The following is a 16,349-nucleotide window of genomic DNA, read 5'->3' as shown; positions in this document are numbered from 1 at the left end:
ATATAATTTACTAATCAATAGTTTTGAACGATAAAGTTTTAAGTTGAGTAAACAATGAGTATTTGCTAGATTATTTATTAGTGATTATTTACTACTTACAAATTTTTTTATTTACTAATTACGTAATATTTTTATTAATATTTTAGTTAATTAATAATTTGATAAATTTTACAATTTTATTATAATACAATTTTATTGTAAAATAATGTTTTTGTTATTTTATATTCACAAATAATCATGTAGTGAATTTAAGATAAGATTTTAAGTATTAAAATGTATATAGCTAAATTGTTTAACACCTTATAATTCATTAAACTAAAAAGATTTGTATCCATCAAATTTATGAATTTTTTCAATAAATTCCTGAATTTTAATAGCTATATAGATCTTTTCATATCATTAAAATTAACTAGGCATATAAAAAAAAATTCTACAATTATGTAAATTGATCGTTAAAAGATTTTTGTTGATAAAAATCAATGAATTTCATTTTGAAAATGATTTTGGAGTAATAAACGCTCACGAGAACTTTTTTTGTTTTTCAATCGACACACTAAAAGTGTTTTATTTATCGATATATTTGCGAAATACGAAATAAACACAATAAATATATACAAATAACATCGTAATAAGTCCCTTGAGATAATTAAAGTGTACATAAACATGAGAAGTTAATTATATATAAACACGTGAGTGAGATTATTTAAATTCACATTCCAATCTTTAAACTTGATTTTCTGCGGAAGGATGCGCAGCAATCCAGTCGAGCGCTTTTTGAATCAATACAGGAATAGGTGGCGGTGTTGGAATATGAGCACCTTCAGGTTTAAATCCGTCCTTATCAGCATCATATTTTAAAGATATTGGTACACCATCATCACCTGTATAAGAAAATTCACCAACAGCTTTCATAGCTTCATTTTCTGTTCCAGCATTTTCAAGTTGCCCTTCTTCTTGTGCTTTAATTCCATTTCCAGATTCATAAGACCATTTGTACGATCCATCAGGATTTGGTCCATCTTGTGATTGACTTACAATAGGAATTACATTGTCCGCTGGTGCTGATGCGATTGGATTAATTACAATCGCAACGATCAAAATGATCTAAAAAAAAATAATCCGTCAATTGTATAATATTTCAATGAAAAATATCAAAAATTATAATCCTAATTATATTTAGTAAAATTATAAACATTAATTGTATTTAGATAAATAAAAAACATAAATTATTAATCGTAGAAAAATTTTTAATTTGACATTTTATATTTTATCATTCATATTCATACATGTATATGACAATTAAAGACACCGTAACATAACATTCATTGAATATAATAAATTTTAATGTCAGTTTATATAAGTATGTTGTAAATGTTGATAGTCGAGCTAATTCAGCAGATTTCAAAGAAATATTAAGAGAATTTAATTATAAATAATTGGAAAAAAAAACACTAATAGCACTACTAACAATTGATGAATAATCATTATTTGATAAAGTCAGGATGATTAGTTGATTAATTCCTGTAATACGAATTCACTATACACTAATAAGTTATAGATAAAACGTTATTTCTACAAAACTAATTGAAGTTTGACACAACTATCTTGACCAACTTGTCTTTATTATTGATAGATAAATATATGTATTGCGAAAAGGACCGAAAACTTACCAGTTGTCCGTACATGCTGGAACGTCGTTTAAGCTCTAACGACTGAATGTTTACACTCGCTAGCATACCACCAGCATATATACCCCCTGGATCCGCATTACCAATACTTGCTACTATCGTTTGAACGATCCATTGGTTGCCGACAACCTTACGACTAATGTTTTAACAACATAGAGTCACATTAGAATACTGCAACGAACATGTACAAAGTTTTACCACATTTACATGTAGGAAAACAACAACACAGTACACACATGTGTACATGAAGTGCCACCTACCTGTAGAAGGATCACGGTGTCGCGATGTAATGTTTAAATGTCATGGGGTCCTCAGCAGCAATGAACGTTTAAAAGACGCTTACTCAATTGTCATAATTTTCTGTACTCGCTTTCACGTATTTTTTAGGCTCATTATTTTATTTAAATGATGACGAACTGACTTATGAATATGGGGAAATTAAGTGATTACTCTTGAATCTTTATTTTGTGTTTATTTATTTCTATTGATATATATGTCTATTACCATCATATCATTCAAGACTCATTTTCTTATATGTCAAGGTCGAGTGTCTTCTTACTCAAGCACACGCGAATCTTCACTTATATTTATAACCCATTGAAAAACGTGATCATCCAATGCGTTTGCATTTCTATATTTTATTCATGCATTTGAAGAATTTACCAGCACATTAAATAAATTAAAAAAAAAAAAAACAGATTACCATAACATTACTTTGTATTAATTATTTTATTTTTCTCTTATTGTTATTATTATTACTATTTAAAAAAAGAAAATAATTATGACAATTATTTTCTCAATTGTCGATTAAAAATATTACAAAATGATTTTATCACTCACTCACACACATGGTTTATTATAAACAAAACAATCTATTTAAACTGTCCAATCAATAAAAGAATACTCAATAAAGTAATTCATTAAATATCTTAATCACATATTAAAATAATAAACTCTCTCTCTCTCTCTCTCTCTCACACACACACACACACACACACACACTTATGCACGTTTATATCAGTTATTTTTCTCAATGAAATAATGATCATAGTAATCATAGAGAAATAAATCACTTTCTGAGATTATCTTCCTCTGGATGGGCAGCAATCCATTCGAGAGCCTTGAGGATGGCTGGTGGTATTTCAGGAGCGACAGGAAGATGATCACCCTTTGGTTGGAATCCATTCTCGTCAGCAATATAAGACAATTGAATGTTGCTACCATCTTCAGCGGTGTATTGATAAGATCCTTGAACTGACATAGCACCTTCATCCTTGTTATTTTGTGATGCTACGACAGATCCTTGCTCTTGGGCCTGAATGCCATTGCTTGTTTCAAATGAATAAGAGTAAGATCCTTCTGGATTAGGACCATCTCGAGATTCATTGATAATAGTAGCAGGAGTTGCAAGATCACCCTGAGGAGCTCCAAGAATTGTAACTGCTCCTAACAGCATCAGAACGATGATTGATTTCTACAAATAATAACATGTAAATGATGAATAAAATAATTTAATGATAATGATTGAATTGATTATAATGAAACTTACCGTAGAGTTCATGATGGAGTTTGAGAGTGAATTTTTGGTAGGTTTAGTTGGTTTGTGATGACGAAGGCTGCTACGCCTCTGACTTTTATAGCACTGCTGAAACCTTTGTAAGAGTAGAGGTACCAGTTCTCCCTCTCAATCGGTCCATACTTGTGTATTTTGGTAGTCAAGTATAGTTAATACTACACCAAATAGCTTGCGAAATATTTAGTGTCCCTCCAATGATTGGTTCCTCTAATTTTTCTTTCATAATTTAATGTGACTTCTCTCATTGATATTATGACTGTTGTTGTATTACAAGATGACAAAATGAAAAATATAAATATATGTAAGAATAACTACTATATATTATTTATAAACATAAAAATAATGTGAAATATTTTGAAGGTGACACATGCAATAAACTCGATAAATTTACTCATCGTCATTAATATTAATGATGATGATAACGAAATAGTAATAGAGAATATTCCAAGATATCATTTCTTGGGAATTATTTTAGACTTATCCATCTCATCAACTGATATCAACAGGAATTGTTCAAAAGTGTATACTAAACCTGTCTGCACGAATTTTTTTAAATTAGCAAAAATATCTTGGAATACATTTAAAAACATTTGATTGGAGATTTATTAAGTCTGTGATCATCCCATGACTTTCTAATTACAACTTTTTTACTTTTTTAAACTATCCTCTAATTAATTCTCTACACCATAAAGTGTTCAAGGACAAAGAATAATGCCTGAAGGCTGGATAAAATACCGAGAGGTATAATATTAATGTGAGATATTGAGAAAAAAACATCCCGATAATGTTTATTTAAACGTTAATCACTAACAATTAAGACAAGAATGGTAGAATATGTAAATGAAGTATGCTTCCAACTGTGTGTTAATCACAAATTTATTACTTAAATTTGAGACGAGGTAGCCTGCAGTACGATTATTTCAATTATATCGTCTAGGAAAGTCGTTTCAAGACCTACAGAGGATGTAGATCCCTACGTAATAGATGGACAAATTTGAATGACGCAATAAAGTTGTTAGCAACACCAGAAGCAACAGTAGCAGCAATAGGGCCGTAATGATCACCGTTGCGGAACATTTGCCTGCAGCATCAAAATATATTCTTCAAAGTTATCTTGCGCGAGAAAACATATTGTATTTATGGGGGGAGCATCTGCCGACCACGCGTGAAAGTAAAAATCCCGTAGTATTTGGGTTAGCGTTGACGACCTCTGAGTAGGGGCCACATCGATATGAAAAAAAAGAAGCTATCAAGATGAATATTTGTATATGCGATGAGAATGAATGGCCAAGGCGATGATCTACTTAAAGACGGTTGGTCAGTCACAAAATATAACAGCTATCGTGCTGAATTAAATGTTATAAATAATCATTTAATGGTAATAACAGCCAAGGGAGAGATGCGAAGATGCATACATGGAAAAACAATTTGAGATGTTGGCCCTGAAATTGACCAGTTTCATATCATAAGAAGGTGATGAAGATGATGATGCTCATCAGCTATAGATGCTTTGAAATACCAAACTGGTCCTGCGCAATTGCGCCATCGAATTTCGAATTTACTTTCTTTTTGTAACTCCCAAAAGAATATAGAAAAAAAAATGTCATCATATTGTTATTTCTCTTATGCAACTAATCAAAATTAAATTGGCAGCATCAATGGCTGACGATTATAAATCTCTTTCACTTATTTAGTTCTTCATATCGATATCTTACTATTTCACTTTATTTTCTCTTGCTTACTTCAATGATAATGCTGTCATGACTAAATGAACAATTTAATTAATCATGCGAAAAATACTTTTATGACAATAGAGAGCAACGAAAGTTTTATAGATGTGACCTTTTCAATTTTAATTAGAGAACTTGAAGAATCCGGATGTAAAGTGATGGTCTTGGACATACGTTAAAGACCTCCAGATGTTTAAGTTAGCATCCGTAGAGATGAAGAAAGAATATTTGGAGAGGAACCGATGACGGAATTGAAGAAGAATGGGAGGGAGGGATTTAATAAGGTATTACCTTACCAAAGATTCGTCATCATGTGTGGTGGATATAAAAGTCGAAGACATTTGGTAGGTACCAAGTCAGTGCAGTGTGAGATATTGATCGTGTATCATCACCACCAAATTCTAACAATCATGTATAAATCGGTAAGTCGAAAAATTTTTATTTATTTATTTTTAATATTTATTCTAAATTATATTTATACTTTTAAATTTTTATTTCACAATTATTTTTAAATCGTGATATTTCAGATAATCATTTTGGGTTTAGTGTCCGCTATTTTCGCGGCACCAGCCCAAGAAGAAACTACACCAATTCCTATTTTGAAAATGAACCATGATGGACCTAACCCTGATGGATCATACAACTGGGCTTATGAGACAGGAAATGGAATCCAAGCGCAAGAACAAGGTGCATTCGAGCCATCCCAAAACGAGAACGAAGGTACCATGAGAGTTCAAGGATCTTATCGTTATACCGATGCTGACGGAACTGTATATGAAGTTATATACACTGCCGATGAAAATGGTTTCCAACCCCAAGGAGCCCATCTTCCAACTCCACCACCTATTCCTGAAGATATTGCCAAAGCTCTTGAATACATTGCAGCTCATCCTGAAGAAAACAACATTGACGCACCCAAACAATAAATCAGTTTATTGTATTTCAACCATTTGAAGAAATTATTTTTATATAATTACATTTTTTTTTCTTTCTAATTAATTTTATTGGAAATTATCAATCACTGTTGAGTAATTTGCATTTAATAATTTTACTTAAAAAATGTACAAAATATGTCAATATGAGTAAACAATCAAAACTGTTGTCATTTTTATGATAGACATTTTTTCTTCAATATTTAACATGATTTGGTATTTAAACATTAGTATCAAGATTATTAATTTAATTGCAAATTAATTGTTACAACAATTATTCATCAATTAATTATCGAACGAAACAAAATTGATAAATAAATAAAATAAAAATATCTAAATTAGATAATAAAATTTTTTTATTTATTTTAATACATATTTTTTTCCTCTGAATTGAATATTTTATTTCATAGACTTTTTATGTTTATCTCGAATTTTTTCTGTCAATATTTTTAGATATAATCGACTGTTAAGAAATTTCAAATAATCATAAATTCATCTCATCGTAGACTTCAAATAAAATTAAGTTTACTTTTTATTCTACAAACAAAAACACAACTTTTTTGTAATTTTTTATTGTGTTCTATCTAATAATTTTTACTAATCTGTTATCATACAAAACTTTTAATTAGATTTTCAATAGAAATATTCGTTCGGTTAAATCTACTAAAAATTTAAAGAAAAAAATCAATGAAATATCGATGTTGATCGACGATTTGAACGTCCATGTATATCTCAGTGAAAGTGAGAGCGCAAACGAGAGAATAATATTTACTGGGATCGATGTAGCAGTGGGAAGAGGATTGGATTATTCTTGGAACGATAAAACTTTTTTTTCTTTTTCTCAAGATTTCGAATATTTAAAATTAGTTTTTTCTCATCATCTATCGACATGACATACATTTTATTGAAATTAAAAAAAATAACAAATTCTTTACATTTTTCTCGACAAGTTTTTTGTAATCTATATAATATAATACTTACGTAATAATATATGAGTAGCACTCATTTGATTACTAAATTCAATTTTTAAAATTGAAATTAAACAAATATTTATAAAAAAAAAAAAAAAAATGAATAGTAATTTAAATTATTAAGACTTTTTTAAAAAACTAAAAATTTTTTTTTATTAATTAATCTATAACGGCTTATTAAACTGACTTCTGAATTTAGGATCTTTGGAGGATTTTTTTTCAGTTGATGCAGCTGGTCTTACTTGTTGAATTGGACGTTCAGTTTGATCGTCATAAGATTCTTCAGTAGTAGAGGGTTGTTTAGCTAACCATTCTAGTGCTCGTTGAATTTCTGGTGGTATTGGTGGAGGTGTTGGAACATGTGTACCAACAATTTGTGATCCAAATTCATCAGCAGTCCAACTTAATGATACTGGAGTACCATCAGGTGCATTATACTGGACTGATCCTTGAATTAACTGAGTTTCATCAGCCGTACCAGCGTATTTTCGACTGCCAATTTCTTTTTGTAAGATTCCACCATCAGTTTCATAACTCACCGAATACTGGCCAAGACGATCTCCAACATTTCTTGATTCACTAATTATTTTTTCAGGCTCTCGAAAGTATTCTTGACCACGTGTTGTGCTGAAAAGCAGCAAAATGATCCCCTAAATCATGTAATAATGACAATTAACAGTCAATTAATCAATAGTCACATTAATAAATCAATAATAAAAATTAAAAAATAGGGTCTAGACTTACAAAAATGAACATTTTGGTGATAAAAAAGTGATTCTTGTGGTGGTGGTGATACACTTTATGTAGTTTATAATCCTTTGAGAAAGTGCAATGAATACGAGTTGGTAAGAAAAAGGCAGCGTTCCATATAAAGATCACTCGGATGGTTGCTGCGGAGAAGTTCGCGAGCAACTCTGGGGCAGCTGGGGGCACAGCCGACCTTTATACTGTCCGTCTACACTGAGTCTAGGCCTTTACATAACCCGGGAAAGTGTATACATATTTCGGCGCAACGTTCCCCTATCTTAATGCAAAAACTCCTTACTCCTTTTTTCATCCCCATTCAATGAGACAACATTTATCAATTTAAATAAATATATATACATACATAATTAACAATTAATTCATTTAATATAATTTAAAAATTACTATTAATTTCAATGATGATGATGATGATGATGATGATGATGATAATAATAATAATAATAATTATCATCATCATCATCGTCATCATCATTATCATCCTTTGACTCTCGAGAACATTTATTCCGTGGGAATGAACTCTGTAAATGCATACATAGTCCTTGGCCCCGCTTGCTCCTTATACTATACTGTTGCAGAAGATTGTCGAGAGAATATCTTCACAAGTAAGCTCTGTATTATTGCAAATTGCAATTAAACTGCAAAAATATAAATTGATTCATATCAGGGATTGAATATCAAGTGAAAGGGAGCTCGTTAACAATCTCATGTAAATAGTATACATTATATTAATCACTTAATTCTATTTCATATATTTTTATTCGTTGTCTAATGAATTTTATTTTAATATTTAATGAATTAACAGTAGCTATCTGTATCATCTAAAAAAATGATTTAGTTATTAGATAAAAATAATTGTGTTTCAAAATTGTCATTAAAATAATTTATAATCATCTAATGTCCTTGTAATTATTCAAATTGACCGAAAAATTTTATCAAATGAAAGTCTTGTTTCATTACAGTTATATTATTATGATTTTTGTAATAAAAATATCAACGAAAGTTAAAAGACAGAGAGAAGTAATCAATAATTGGCATGTGTTTAAAATGAAAGATTTCGAATTCTATAAATATTTACAAACTTTTTAAAATGCAAGTATTCTCTTTTTACATATTACGGAACAGTGTAGTGATAATAAATCAAATTAATGTATAAACACATATTGACACGAATACAGGCATATTTGTGTTTGTATTTTTTCAGCCATCTATTGGTGGAGAAGAAAACATGAAGGTGAAATCGAGCAATAAATGTACGCAGTCGGTCACTCAGATCAACTGCGTGATATAAAGAATCCTTTCAATCATTTGAAGCGCGAGAATGATTACAGATTCGCATTCGCGCGCTTTCGGTTCGGTTCGGCATTCGGACTCGGTTTAGCTCGGTTCCATTATCACGGGCGCGACCGAGAGAGATCCACCGTGGCTGTCCGGTGTGGTGACGCCGCGTGGCACCATTGGTGAGAGGTCTACTGATCGGTGTTCCATTTTATTATTCCTTCATCATCATATATACACATATTTATTCTTCTTTCCGTTCCAACAGACTCTTCATACTTGACTGCATTGTTCGCTGACAATCGTAACTACATCCGGCTGCGCACTCGATCATACTCTGAAGAGGATCTAGATCGCGCCGGCGCACATTAGTCATCTTGCGGAGGAGCAATCGCCGTGTGCTTGGATCCCTCAGCCACAATCAAACGCCAACCGCCACGTGTGTCACACCTGTGTCTCTTAATAAATGTCATTAGGATATTTATTTTCACACTTCTGTTATGTGCAGGTGAAACAATAATGTTGACTAATATAAAAGGATCTCAGTGTTTTATAAACATCAGTCATATCAATTCTATCACTGGATATCAATCTATTATTTTATTATCGTCAAGTGGAGTCACTAAAAGAGTCTTGTAAAAAATTATGTTATTATCTTGACAATATATACGAGGGATTAGCTCCCACTAACAGTGAACGGAAGAGTCATTTAATAATACGATGTTTATATGGGGAAACAATAATTTGAAATATTATTAAATGTATGAATAACTAGAGGTCTTAGAGAATTCACTTGAATTCATTGACCCACATTTTCATAGATCGCGATTACTTTTAATCAGTGATTTTAACAAGATTAAGAAGTTTAGAAGATAAAGTGACATATTAATATTACTATCTATAAAGTACCAGCATAATGGATTCTTCAAGTACTGACGCCAGTAAAATGTCTCTCTTGAAGCCGCAAGCACAGCAACTCAACAGCTCGCGTGTTGGACTGATTCCTAAACCAGCAAGTATCCGTAAAATGAGTACAATGCCTGAAGAAGAAAGTTCTGAAGATTTCGACACAAGTAATGCTCATCAAATTGCTGTTATGAACTTGGGCCAACATGATATTGATTCTGATTCTCCAAGTGATCACGAACGTGAACGTGGAAGATTATTGAGTGCTGGGAGTCGAAGAATTGTTATTAAACCAGTTAGTACAGGAAGTATTGGATCAGGAAGTAATGGAAATGGTGGTAAAAAAATTTATTATAGAACAGATAGTTCAGATAGCATTCATGATAAAACATCGAAAACAAAAGAAGATGAAACATTATTAAGAAGAAATGCAAGTCAAGGATTATATCGCGAAAACTCGGTACATGGAGGACGAATAAGTAGAGGTGTTGAACTTTGCAGCAGTGGTCGTCATAGATATCCAAGTATGCGATCTTTAAAGTCAAATCATACAGATGAACATCATCATCCTCCAGCATCAAGTTGGGCGTCAATTCCTTTTGCGGACACACCTCAAGGTCAATCACCAGCTCGAGTACCTTTTCCGGATTCCGTATCAATTCGTTCTCTTGCCTCAATTGGTTTAGGATCTTCTGATGGCCGCAAATTAACGATCAGACGAGTTCCAACATCTCCTTCCGAATTACTCAATATGGTCCATCCACCAACGTAAGTTGTAATTCAATATTTATATCATTTTTAAATTTATCAAGCATCTAAAAAAATGCCATAAAAGTTCATACTTTTATTAGTGTATTTAATAAAAAATACATTTACAGGCCAGTGGATGATGACTCGTCGACATGTGATAGTTATGATTACGGTAATGCTGATGATTCAAGTGATTATCGTCATCCAAAAAGACCTCATTGGGCGAACAAGGCACAATTTGTACTTGCGTGTATTGGCTATTCAGTAGGACTCGGTAATGTCTGGAGATTTCCGTACCTGTGTTACAACAGCGGTGGAGGTGAGTTAATGAAAATCAGGAAGTCTGTATCTTTTCAATTGTCAAAATTATTGTTAATGCAAGCATGTAGATAATCATTAAATGTATAGTTAGAAGACTAAAGCAAGGTCAGTGGATGTAGCTCTTTATTATTATATTAAGTGGTGATCGTTCTCACTCAATGTATAGCGGACATTGAAGCCAAGTGACCATCAGGATTGGACAGGTGACGATGATGAATTAAGTTAAAAACGTATTTGTAATAGACGAGTAATTGAGATTTTATTGAATTTCGCATGTAATTATTATAATAAGAGATGGGATAAGTCAGTATTCAAGGTCATGTATCAAGTTCCCGGCCGGATTATTGCGCCACGTCCGTTTCCTCTAACATTGTATAGACTTTGAAAATTGTGCGTAATTTAACACCTACTTTGGCTGCGTCTATTACATGCCCTTGTACCGAATAATATCTACATGTAGGTGTGATAAATTGCGTGCTAATATTTACGTACATTTAAAGACATGAAGAATGATAAGGTTGATGATGTGCCAGCATACTCTTCTATCATGTCACCAGAGACGACGACGATAGTCTTTCACATGATTAACTAGTACTATCTGTTGATGATGATGAGGACATTAAGAATAAAATACTCATTCTTATCAATGGACATGTAACGTAAAATAAGTTTCTTTACATTATGTAATCTTATGTGTTAAGTTTAAATTACTACGGCTATTATAATTTATACTTAACTTTGTAATTTATCGGACATAGTAAATTATAAGAGCAACTTCTTGATAGTATACCCTTCAAATTCATTATTTCAAATTAAAACAAATGTAGTATCGTATATGAAATAATGAATGAATACTTGAATTTTTTATTGTTATATTATATTCTATGCACCTCATTCATTAACAAAAAACAATTCATATTACATTAAGATTTATTCTTAGTTTTTAGTGCAATAGAACATTCTATATGAATGTAAAAAGATCTTTTATCGGTCATTCAATGCTACCAATTCATACAACTATGCTTTTTTATTATCGAACAATAGAAAAAAAAAAATATATTCATATCCTCAGAAAAATACAAATGGAGGACGCAATTGCGTGCCATGAAACGGAAGTTTCCTCTCTATTAGAAACTCTATTAGCTACTGAGTTATATGTGTAATTTAATTGCCAAGTTTCAGACTCTTTTTATGTGTTTCCAACAAATTTAACATCATTGTGATGTATCACAAACTCAACTCAATTAATTAAATAAACTTAGGCAAACCGATAATTATTTGTTTTACATTTTAGGAGTATTCCTGATTCCTTACTTTATCATTCTTGTGGTTTGTGGATTTCCTCTGCTATACATGGAATTAGCAATTGGTCAATTTACTCGTCGTGGTCCGATTGGTGCTCTTGGCCAAATTTGTCCTCTTTTTAAAGGTATTCATTTCATTATATTGATTATTAATATTGCCGTTTTACAAAAAATACTTTGTTTACATTCCAAGCATAATTTTGCATTTATTTTCAATGATATTGCTTGTATTTCAATTTAACGTGAACTTACATAAAAATTATACCTGAAAATATTATCTTTTTGTTATTTGTCTTTCATTAATTCTTATCGAAAGTCTCATTTTTTTAAAATAAATTTCTATTATTTCTTAAAATGTGAGTATATTTTATAATAATACAAGTATAAATGTAATATAAATATATCAATTGAAATAATTAATAATTATAATGAATTTTTTTAAACGTATAGTAAAAAATTCAAAAAAAACTAGAAAAAAAAACAATTTATTTTATGAGACAATAAAATGCAAGATGATAAGATAATAAAAAATGATAAAAGAAATGCAATGAATTTCACAAAAAATAGGTGCTGGTTTGTCATCTGTGGTGATATCATTCCTCCTGTCAACTTACCACAACGTGATAATAGCCTACGCAATATATTATTTATTCACGGCTTTCAAAACCGAGCCGCCTTGGTCGAATTGCAATCATTCCTGGAATACACCTGCTTGCTGGCATCCTGAGAACAACGATAATCGTAGTAGACCTAATACATCCCGGACACCTTCGGAGGAATTTTTCGAGTAACTGGAATTTCGTTAGTTCTACAAATATAATATAATAATCATGAGCTTGCGTGAATTATTTAAATTAAAACGGTGTAAGGCAAGTAATCAGGGTGAATACGAGTAACAAGGCAAATCCCTTCCATATATTTAGCAAGAAAGTACTGCAGATAAGCTCTGGAATTGAGGAGCCTGGAATACTAAGATGGGAGCTAGTCGCTTGCTTGATAACAGCCTGGGTGATGGTTTACTTCTCCATATGGAAATCAATCAAGTCTTCAGCACAAGTCAGATACCTTACTGCTACACTTCCATTCCTCCTTATTTTTGGATTTCTCTTACGGTCTCTGACACTTCCGGGTGCTGACAAAGGTCTTCAATTCTTCTTTCGACCTCAATGGGAACTTTTGGGTAATGCCAAGGTAATTTTATTGTCAATATATATATATAATCTACATTCAATATAAATCATTAATGATCTATATTTTTTTTTGTTTGCTAATTTTTATAATGATGTTTCTTCTTCTCAGGTCTGGGTTAACGCAGCTGCACAAATATTTAATTCTTATGGTATTGCCTTTGGATCAATGATATGTTTTGCAAGTTACAATAAATTTCATAACAATATTTTCATCGATACACTTGCAGTTTCATTAATAAATGCACTTAGTTGTTTACTCGTTGGAATATTTGCTTTTGCTGTCATTGGCAATATCGCGTTAGAGCAGAACACCACCGTCAAAGCGGTACTCTCTGATGGTAGGTTTTATATTTAAGAAAAAACTTGATTTTTCTGACAATTTAATATTTGTAAAAGAGTATTTCAGTTTTAAAATAGGCCTTCTACAATGTAGTTAAACCAATGTTTACATAAAATAATAATTTTTTTTTTTACATCAATCAACATAAAAAAATCTTTATTCTTAGAATAATTACTTTAGAATATTTAAAAAAAAACACATTCTTGAATACATGAATTTAAAATTTACCTTCAAAGGTTTTGTAATTAAGGAAGTGATTATTTCTTAATTTGAACGAATTGTTACTTTTTTATTTCAATTGTAAAAGTAAAATAATAGTAACAGAATTTAGCAAAGAGTTATTGAAAATTTCAATGATAAAAGATTTATTGTAAAAATAATGAATGAAAAAGTTTTTTTAAAAAAAGAAAAATAACAAAAAAATGTATTGTTTTCTTTAATAATACATAATTGTATTTAATGTATAAATAAATTTTTTATTAAATATATTTAGTTTCACCTCGAGTTACTATTTGCTAATCAATGAATGCAAATTTAAATATTTTATTTTCGTTCAAGGACCGGGTCTGGTGTTTGTCGTGTACCCTCAGGCCTTGGCAAAAATGCCCGCGTCCCAATTATGGGCTGTTTTATTCTTCTTCATGCTCGTTTGCCTTTCATTGAATAGTCAAGTAAGTATTTAATTTCTTATTTATTTTTATTTATTAGTAAAATATATACTACTAATTTATTATCTCTACCAGTTTGCAGTTGTTGAGGTTGTAGTGACGTCAATACAGGATGGATTTCCCAACTGGGTAAAGAAAAATTTACTCTGTCACGAGATGCTTGTTCTTATCATTTGCGCAGTATCATTTGTCTGTGGATTACCTAATGTGTCGCAGGTTCGACAATTTAAACGAAAACTTATCATAACTATAAACATTTATGTATCTGTATTTATAATTTTATTATTGTTTTTAGGGAGGAATATTTTTCTTTCAGCTAATTGACCATTATGCCGCATCCATTTCAATAATGTTTCTAGCATTTTTTGAAGTAATAGCAATCTCCTGGTTTTATGGAGTACGTAGACTATGCAGTAATGTTTCAGAAATGACTGGAAGGGTTCCATCAATGTATATTCAATTTTGTTGGTTCATAGCAGCACCACTTCTAATTATGGTAACGAAAATTTCATTATAAAAGATACGTGAAAGTAACTGAATTATTAAAATACATGGTTATTGAGTTGACAAGTTTATATATTAATTTCATTTTAGATACTTGAAAATTCTTTTAAAATGTCATCGATCGAAATTATAGAATATTTTTCATGAAAAAAATGCATAAAAAAATTGAAAGAATTTTCAGTGATAGTTATTTAATAATTATAATTGACTGTAAAATATATATATTTTAGGCTGTTTGGGTATTTAGTTTAATTGATTATCGACGTCCAACATATGGGAATGGAGCTTATCAATATCCATGGTGGGCAGAAGCCATTGGTTGGGGAATAGCGTCCTTGTCTCTGATCTGCATTCCAGCATTCGCTGTTTACGTACTCATTAGATCCGAGGGCATTACTTTCACTGAGGTATTTATGGCGTAATTTGTATTAAAGTGGCCTTGAATATAAATTAATTCATTTGTTTAATAAAATTTCAGAAGCTTCGTAATTCTATTAGACCATCTTTTGAAGCATGTAAGATGTGTAGACAAGAATATTGTACTCAACCATTACACAACATCGAAGACCAAGTTGTTAAACAACCACTCCAAGAAATGAATAGTCTGATTCAGTCAGTTCCAGTAAATTTTATTGCTGAAAAGCCACAAACATAACGTTAATCATAGTTTAGTTATCTAATGAAATTTGATTTTATTATAAATATTATATTGTATTATAAATGATATGAATATTTTAATAGATCATTAGAAGTGCCAAATTAATTTACGGCTGACCAAAGAATGGCCAATTAGAGATTAAAAATCATCAGCCGAATAGTTTCAGTAGATTATGTATATTATTATATCAATATTTTATTTGAAATTTTTACAAAAAGTAATTATTCAATTTCTTGATGGCATTAAATTTATTTTAAATAAGAAAAATAATAATAAAAAATAAACTATTTCTACTCAATAAAATAAACAGAGCCATCGAACGACACAAATATTCTTGACAATAATAAATGTATTTATGATTGATTAAGGATATTTAGAAATATCCTATAGAATTATAGAATAAATAGAAATCAAATCAATTGCCCAATTTTTGAAAAATAATTAAAAAAATTTAATGTCTGGTTAATTTAGTAAAAAATTATTATTATTATTATTATTATTATTATTATTATTATTATTATTATATGTTAATGTTACAGTTTTATGAACTTTTAAAAGTTCATTTTATCTGATTTTTGAAAATTTTGTCTTCAATAATTATAATAATATAATGATTTTTTAATTTAATAAATTGTAAATATTAAAAGTTTAAAATACAAAAAATATCTCAATGTGAATTTAAAAAAATTCTTATAAAAGTTTAAAAGATTTGAAATTGGGTAGTATTGATTTGTTAATTATAATTACAATAATAAAGTGATGATATTGTAC

At 30.3% G+C, this 16,349-nt stretch overlaps 5 protein-coding genes across 6 annotated transcripts; 2 read left to right on the top strand and 3 right to left on the bottom strand.

The window, feature by feature from the left end:
• Positions 1 to 386: 386 nt before the first annotated feature.
• LOC118071225 (endocuticle structural glycoprotein SgAbd-8-like) lies at positions 387 to 1,828 on the bottom strand. Its single transcript, XM_035090272.1, has 2 exons — positions 1,671 to 1,828; positions 387 to 1,104 (listed from the first exon to the last, which is right to left on the bottom strand). The coding sequence occupies exons 1-2, from the start codon at positions 1,734 to 1,736 to the stop codon at positions 724 to 726; spliced, it is 447 nt and encodes a 148-aa protein (XP_034946163.1). The 5' UTR covers positions 1,737 to 1,828; the 3' UTR covers positions 387 to 723.
• Positions 1,829 to 2,647: 819 nt separating this feature from the next.
• Positions 2,648 to 3,312, bottom strand: LOC118071230 (endocuticle structural glycoprotein SgAbd-1-like). The gene is made up of 2 exons (XM_035090277.1): positions 3,238 to 3,312; positions 2,648 to 3,162 (listed from the first exon to the last, which is right to left on the bottom strand). The coding sequence occupies exons 1-2, from the start codon at positions 3,247 to 3,249 to the stop codon at positions 2,758 to 2,760; spliced, it is 417 nt and encodes a 138-aa protein (XP_034946168.1). The 5' UTR covers positions 3,250 to 3,312; the 3' UTR covers positions 2,648 to 2,757.
• Positions 3,313 to 5,325: 2,013 nt separating this feature from the next.
• LOC118071226 (endocuticle structural glycoprotein ABD-4-like) lies at positions 5,326 to 6,103 on the top strand. Its single transcript, XM_035090273.1, has 2 exons — positions 5,326 to 5,416; positions 5,522 to 6,103. Exons 1-2 carry the CDS (start codon positions 5,405 to 5,407, stop codon positions 5,918 to 5,920), a joined length of 411 nt encoding a protein of 136 aa, XP_034946164.1. The 5' UTR covers positions 5,326 to 5,404; the 3' UTR covers positions 5,921 to 6,103.
• A 705-nt stretch (positions 6,104 to 6,808) lies between these two features.
• On the bottom strand, positions 6,809 to 7,808 carry LOC118071258 (endocuticle structural glycoprotein SgAbd-4-like). Its single transcript, XM_035090311.1, has 2 exons — positions 7,642 to 7,808; positions 6,809 to 7,547 (listed from the first exon to the last, which is right to left on the bottom strand). The coding sequence occupies exons 1-2, from the start codon at positions 7,651 to 7,653 to the stop codon at positions 7,062 to 7,064; spliced, it is 498 nt and encodes a 165-aa protein (XP_034946202.1). The 5' UTR covers positions 7,654 to 7,808; the 3' UTR covers positions 6,809 to 7,061.
• Positions 7,809 to 9,052: 1,244 nt separating this feature from the next.
• LOC118071257 (sodium- and chloride-dependent GABA transporter ine-like) lies at positions 9,053 to 16,033 on the top strand. 2 transcript variants are annotated; one of them, XM_035090309.1, is made up of 12 exons: positions 9,053 to 9,119; positions 9,206 to 10,611; positions 10,722 to 10,912; positions 12,209 to 12,343; positions 12,786 to 13,005; positions 13,142 to 13,409; positions 13,518 to 13,746; positions 14,307 to 14,419; positions 14,492 to 14,632; positions 14,712 to 14,912; positions 15,151 to 15,327; positions 15,399 to 16,033. In XM_035090309.1, exons 2-12 carry the CDS (start codon positions 9,854 to 9,856, stop codon positions 15,573 to 15,575), a joined length of 2,610 nt encoding a protein of 869 aa, XP_034946200.1. In that variant the 5' UTR covers positions 9,053 to 9,119; positions 9,206 to 9,853; the 3' UTR covers positions 15,576 to 16,033. The 2 variants fall into 2 exon arrangements, with proteins under 2 accessions (XP_034946200.1, XP_034946201.1); XM_035090310.1 differs by having other exon boundaries at positions 9,092 to 9,126.
• The last annotated feature ends 316 nt before the right edge of the window (positions 16,034 to 16,349 follow it).

This window comes from Chelonus insularis, unplaced genomic scaffold (assembly GCF_013357705.1).
Source record: "Chelonus insularis isolate UGA/USDA-ARS -01 unplaced genomic scaffold, ASM1335770v1 contig_76_pilon, whole genome shotgun sequence".
In the NCBI taxonomy this organism is placed as follows: domain Eukaryota; kingdom Metazoa; phylum Arthropoda; class Insecta; order Hymenoptera; family Braconidae; genus Chelonus; species Chelonus insularis.
This window is presented reverse-complemented; position numbering and strand designations above follow the sequence as displayed.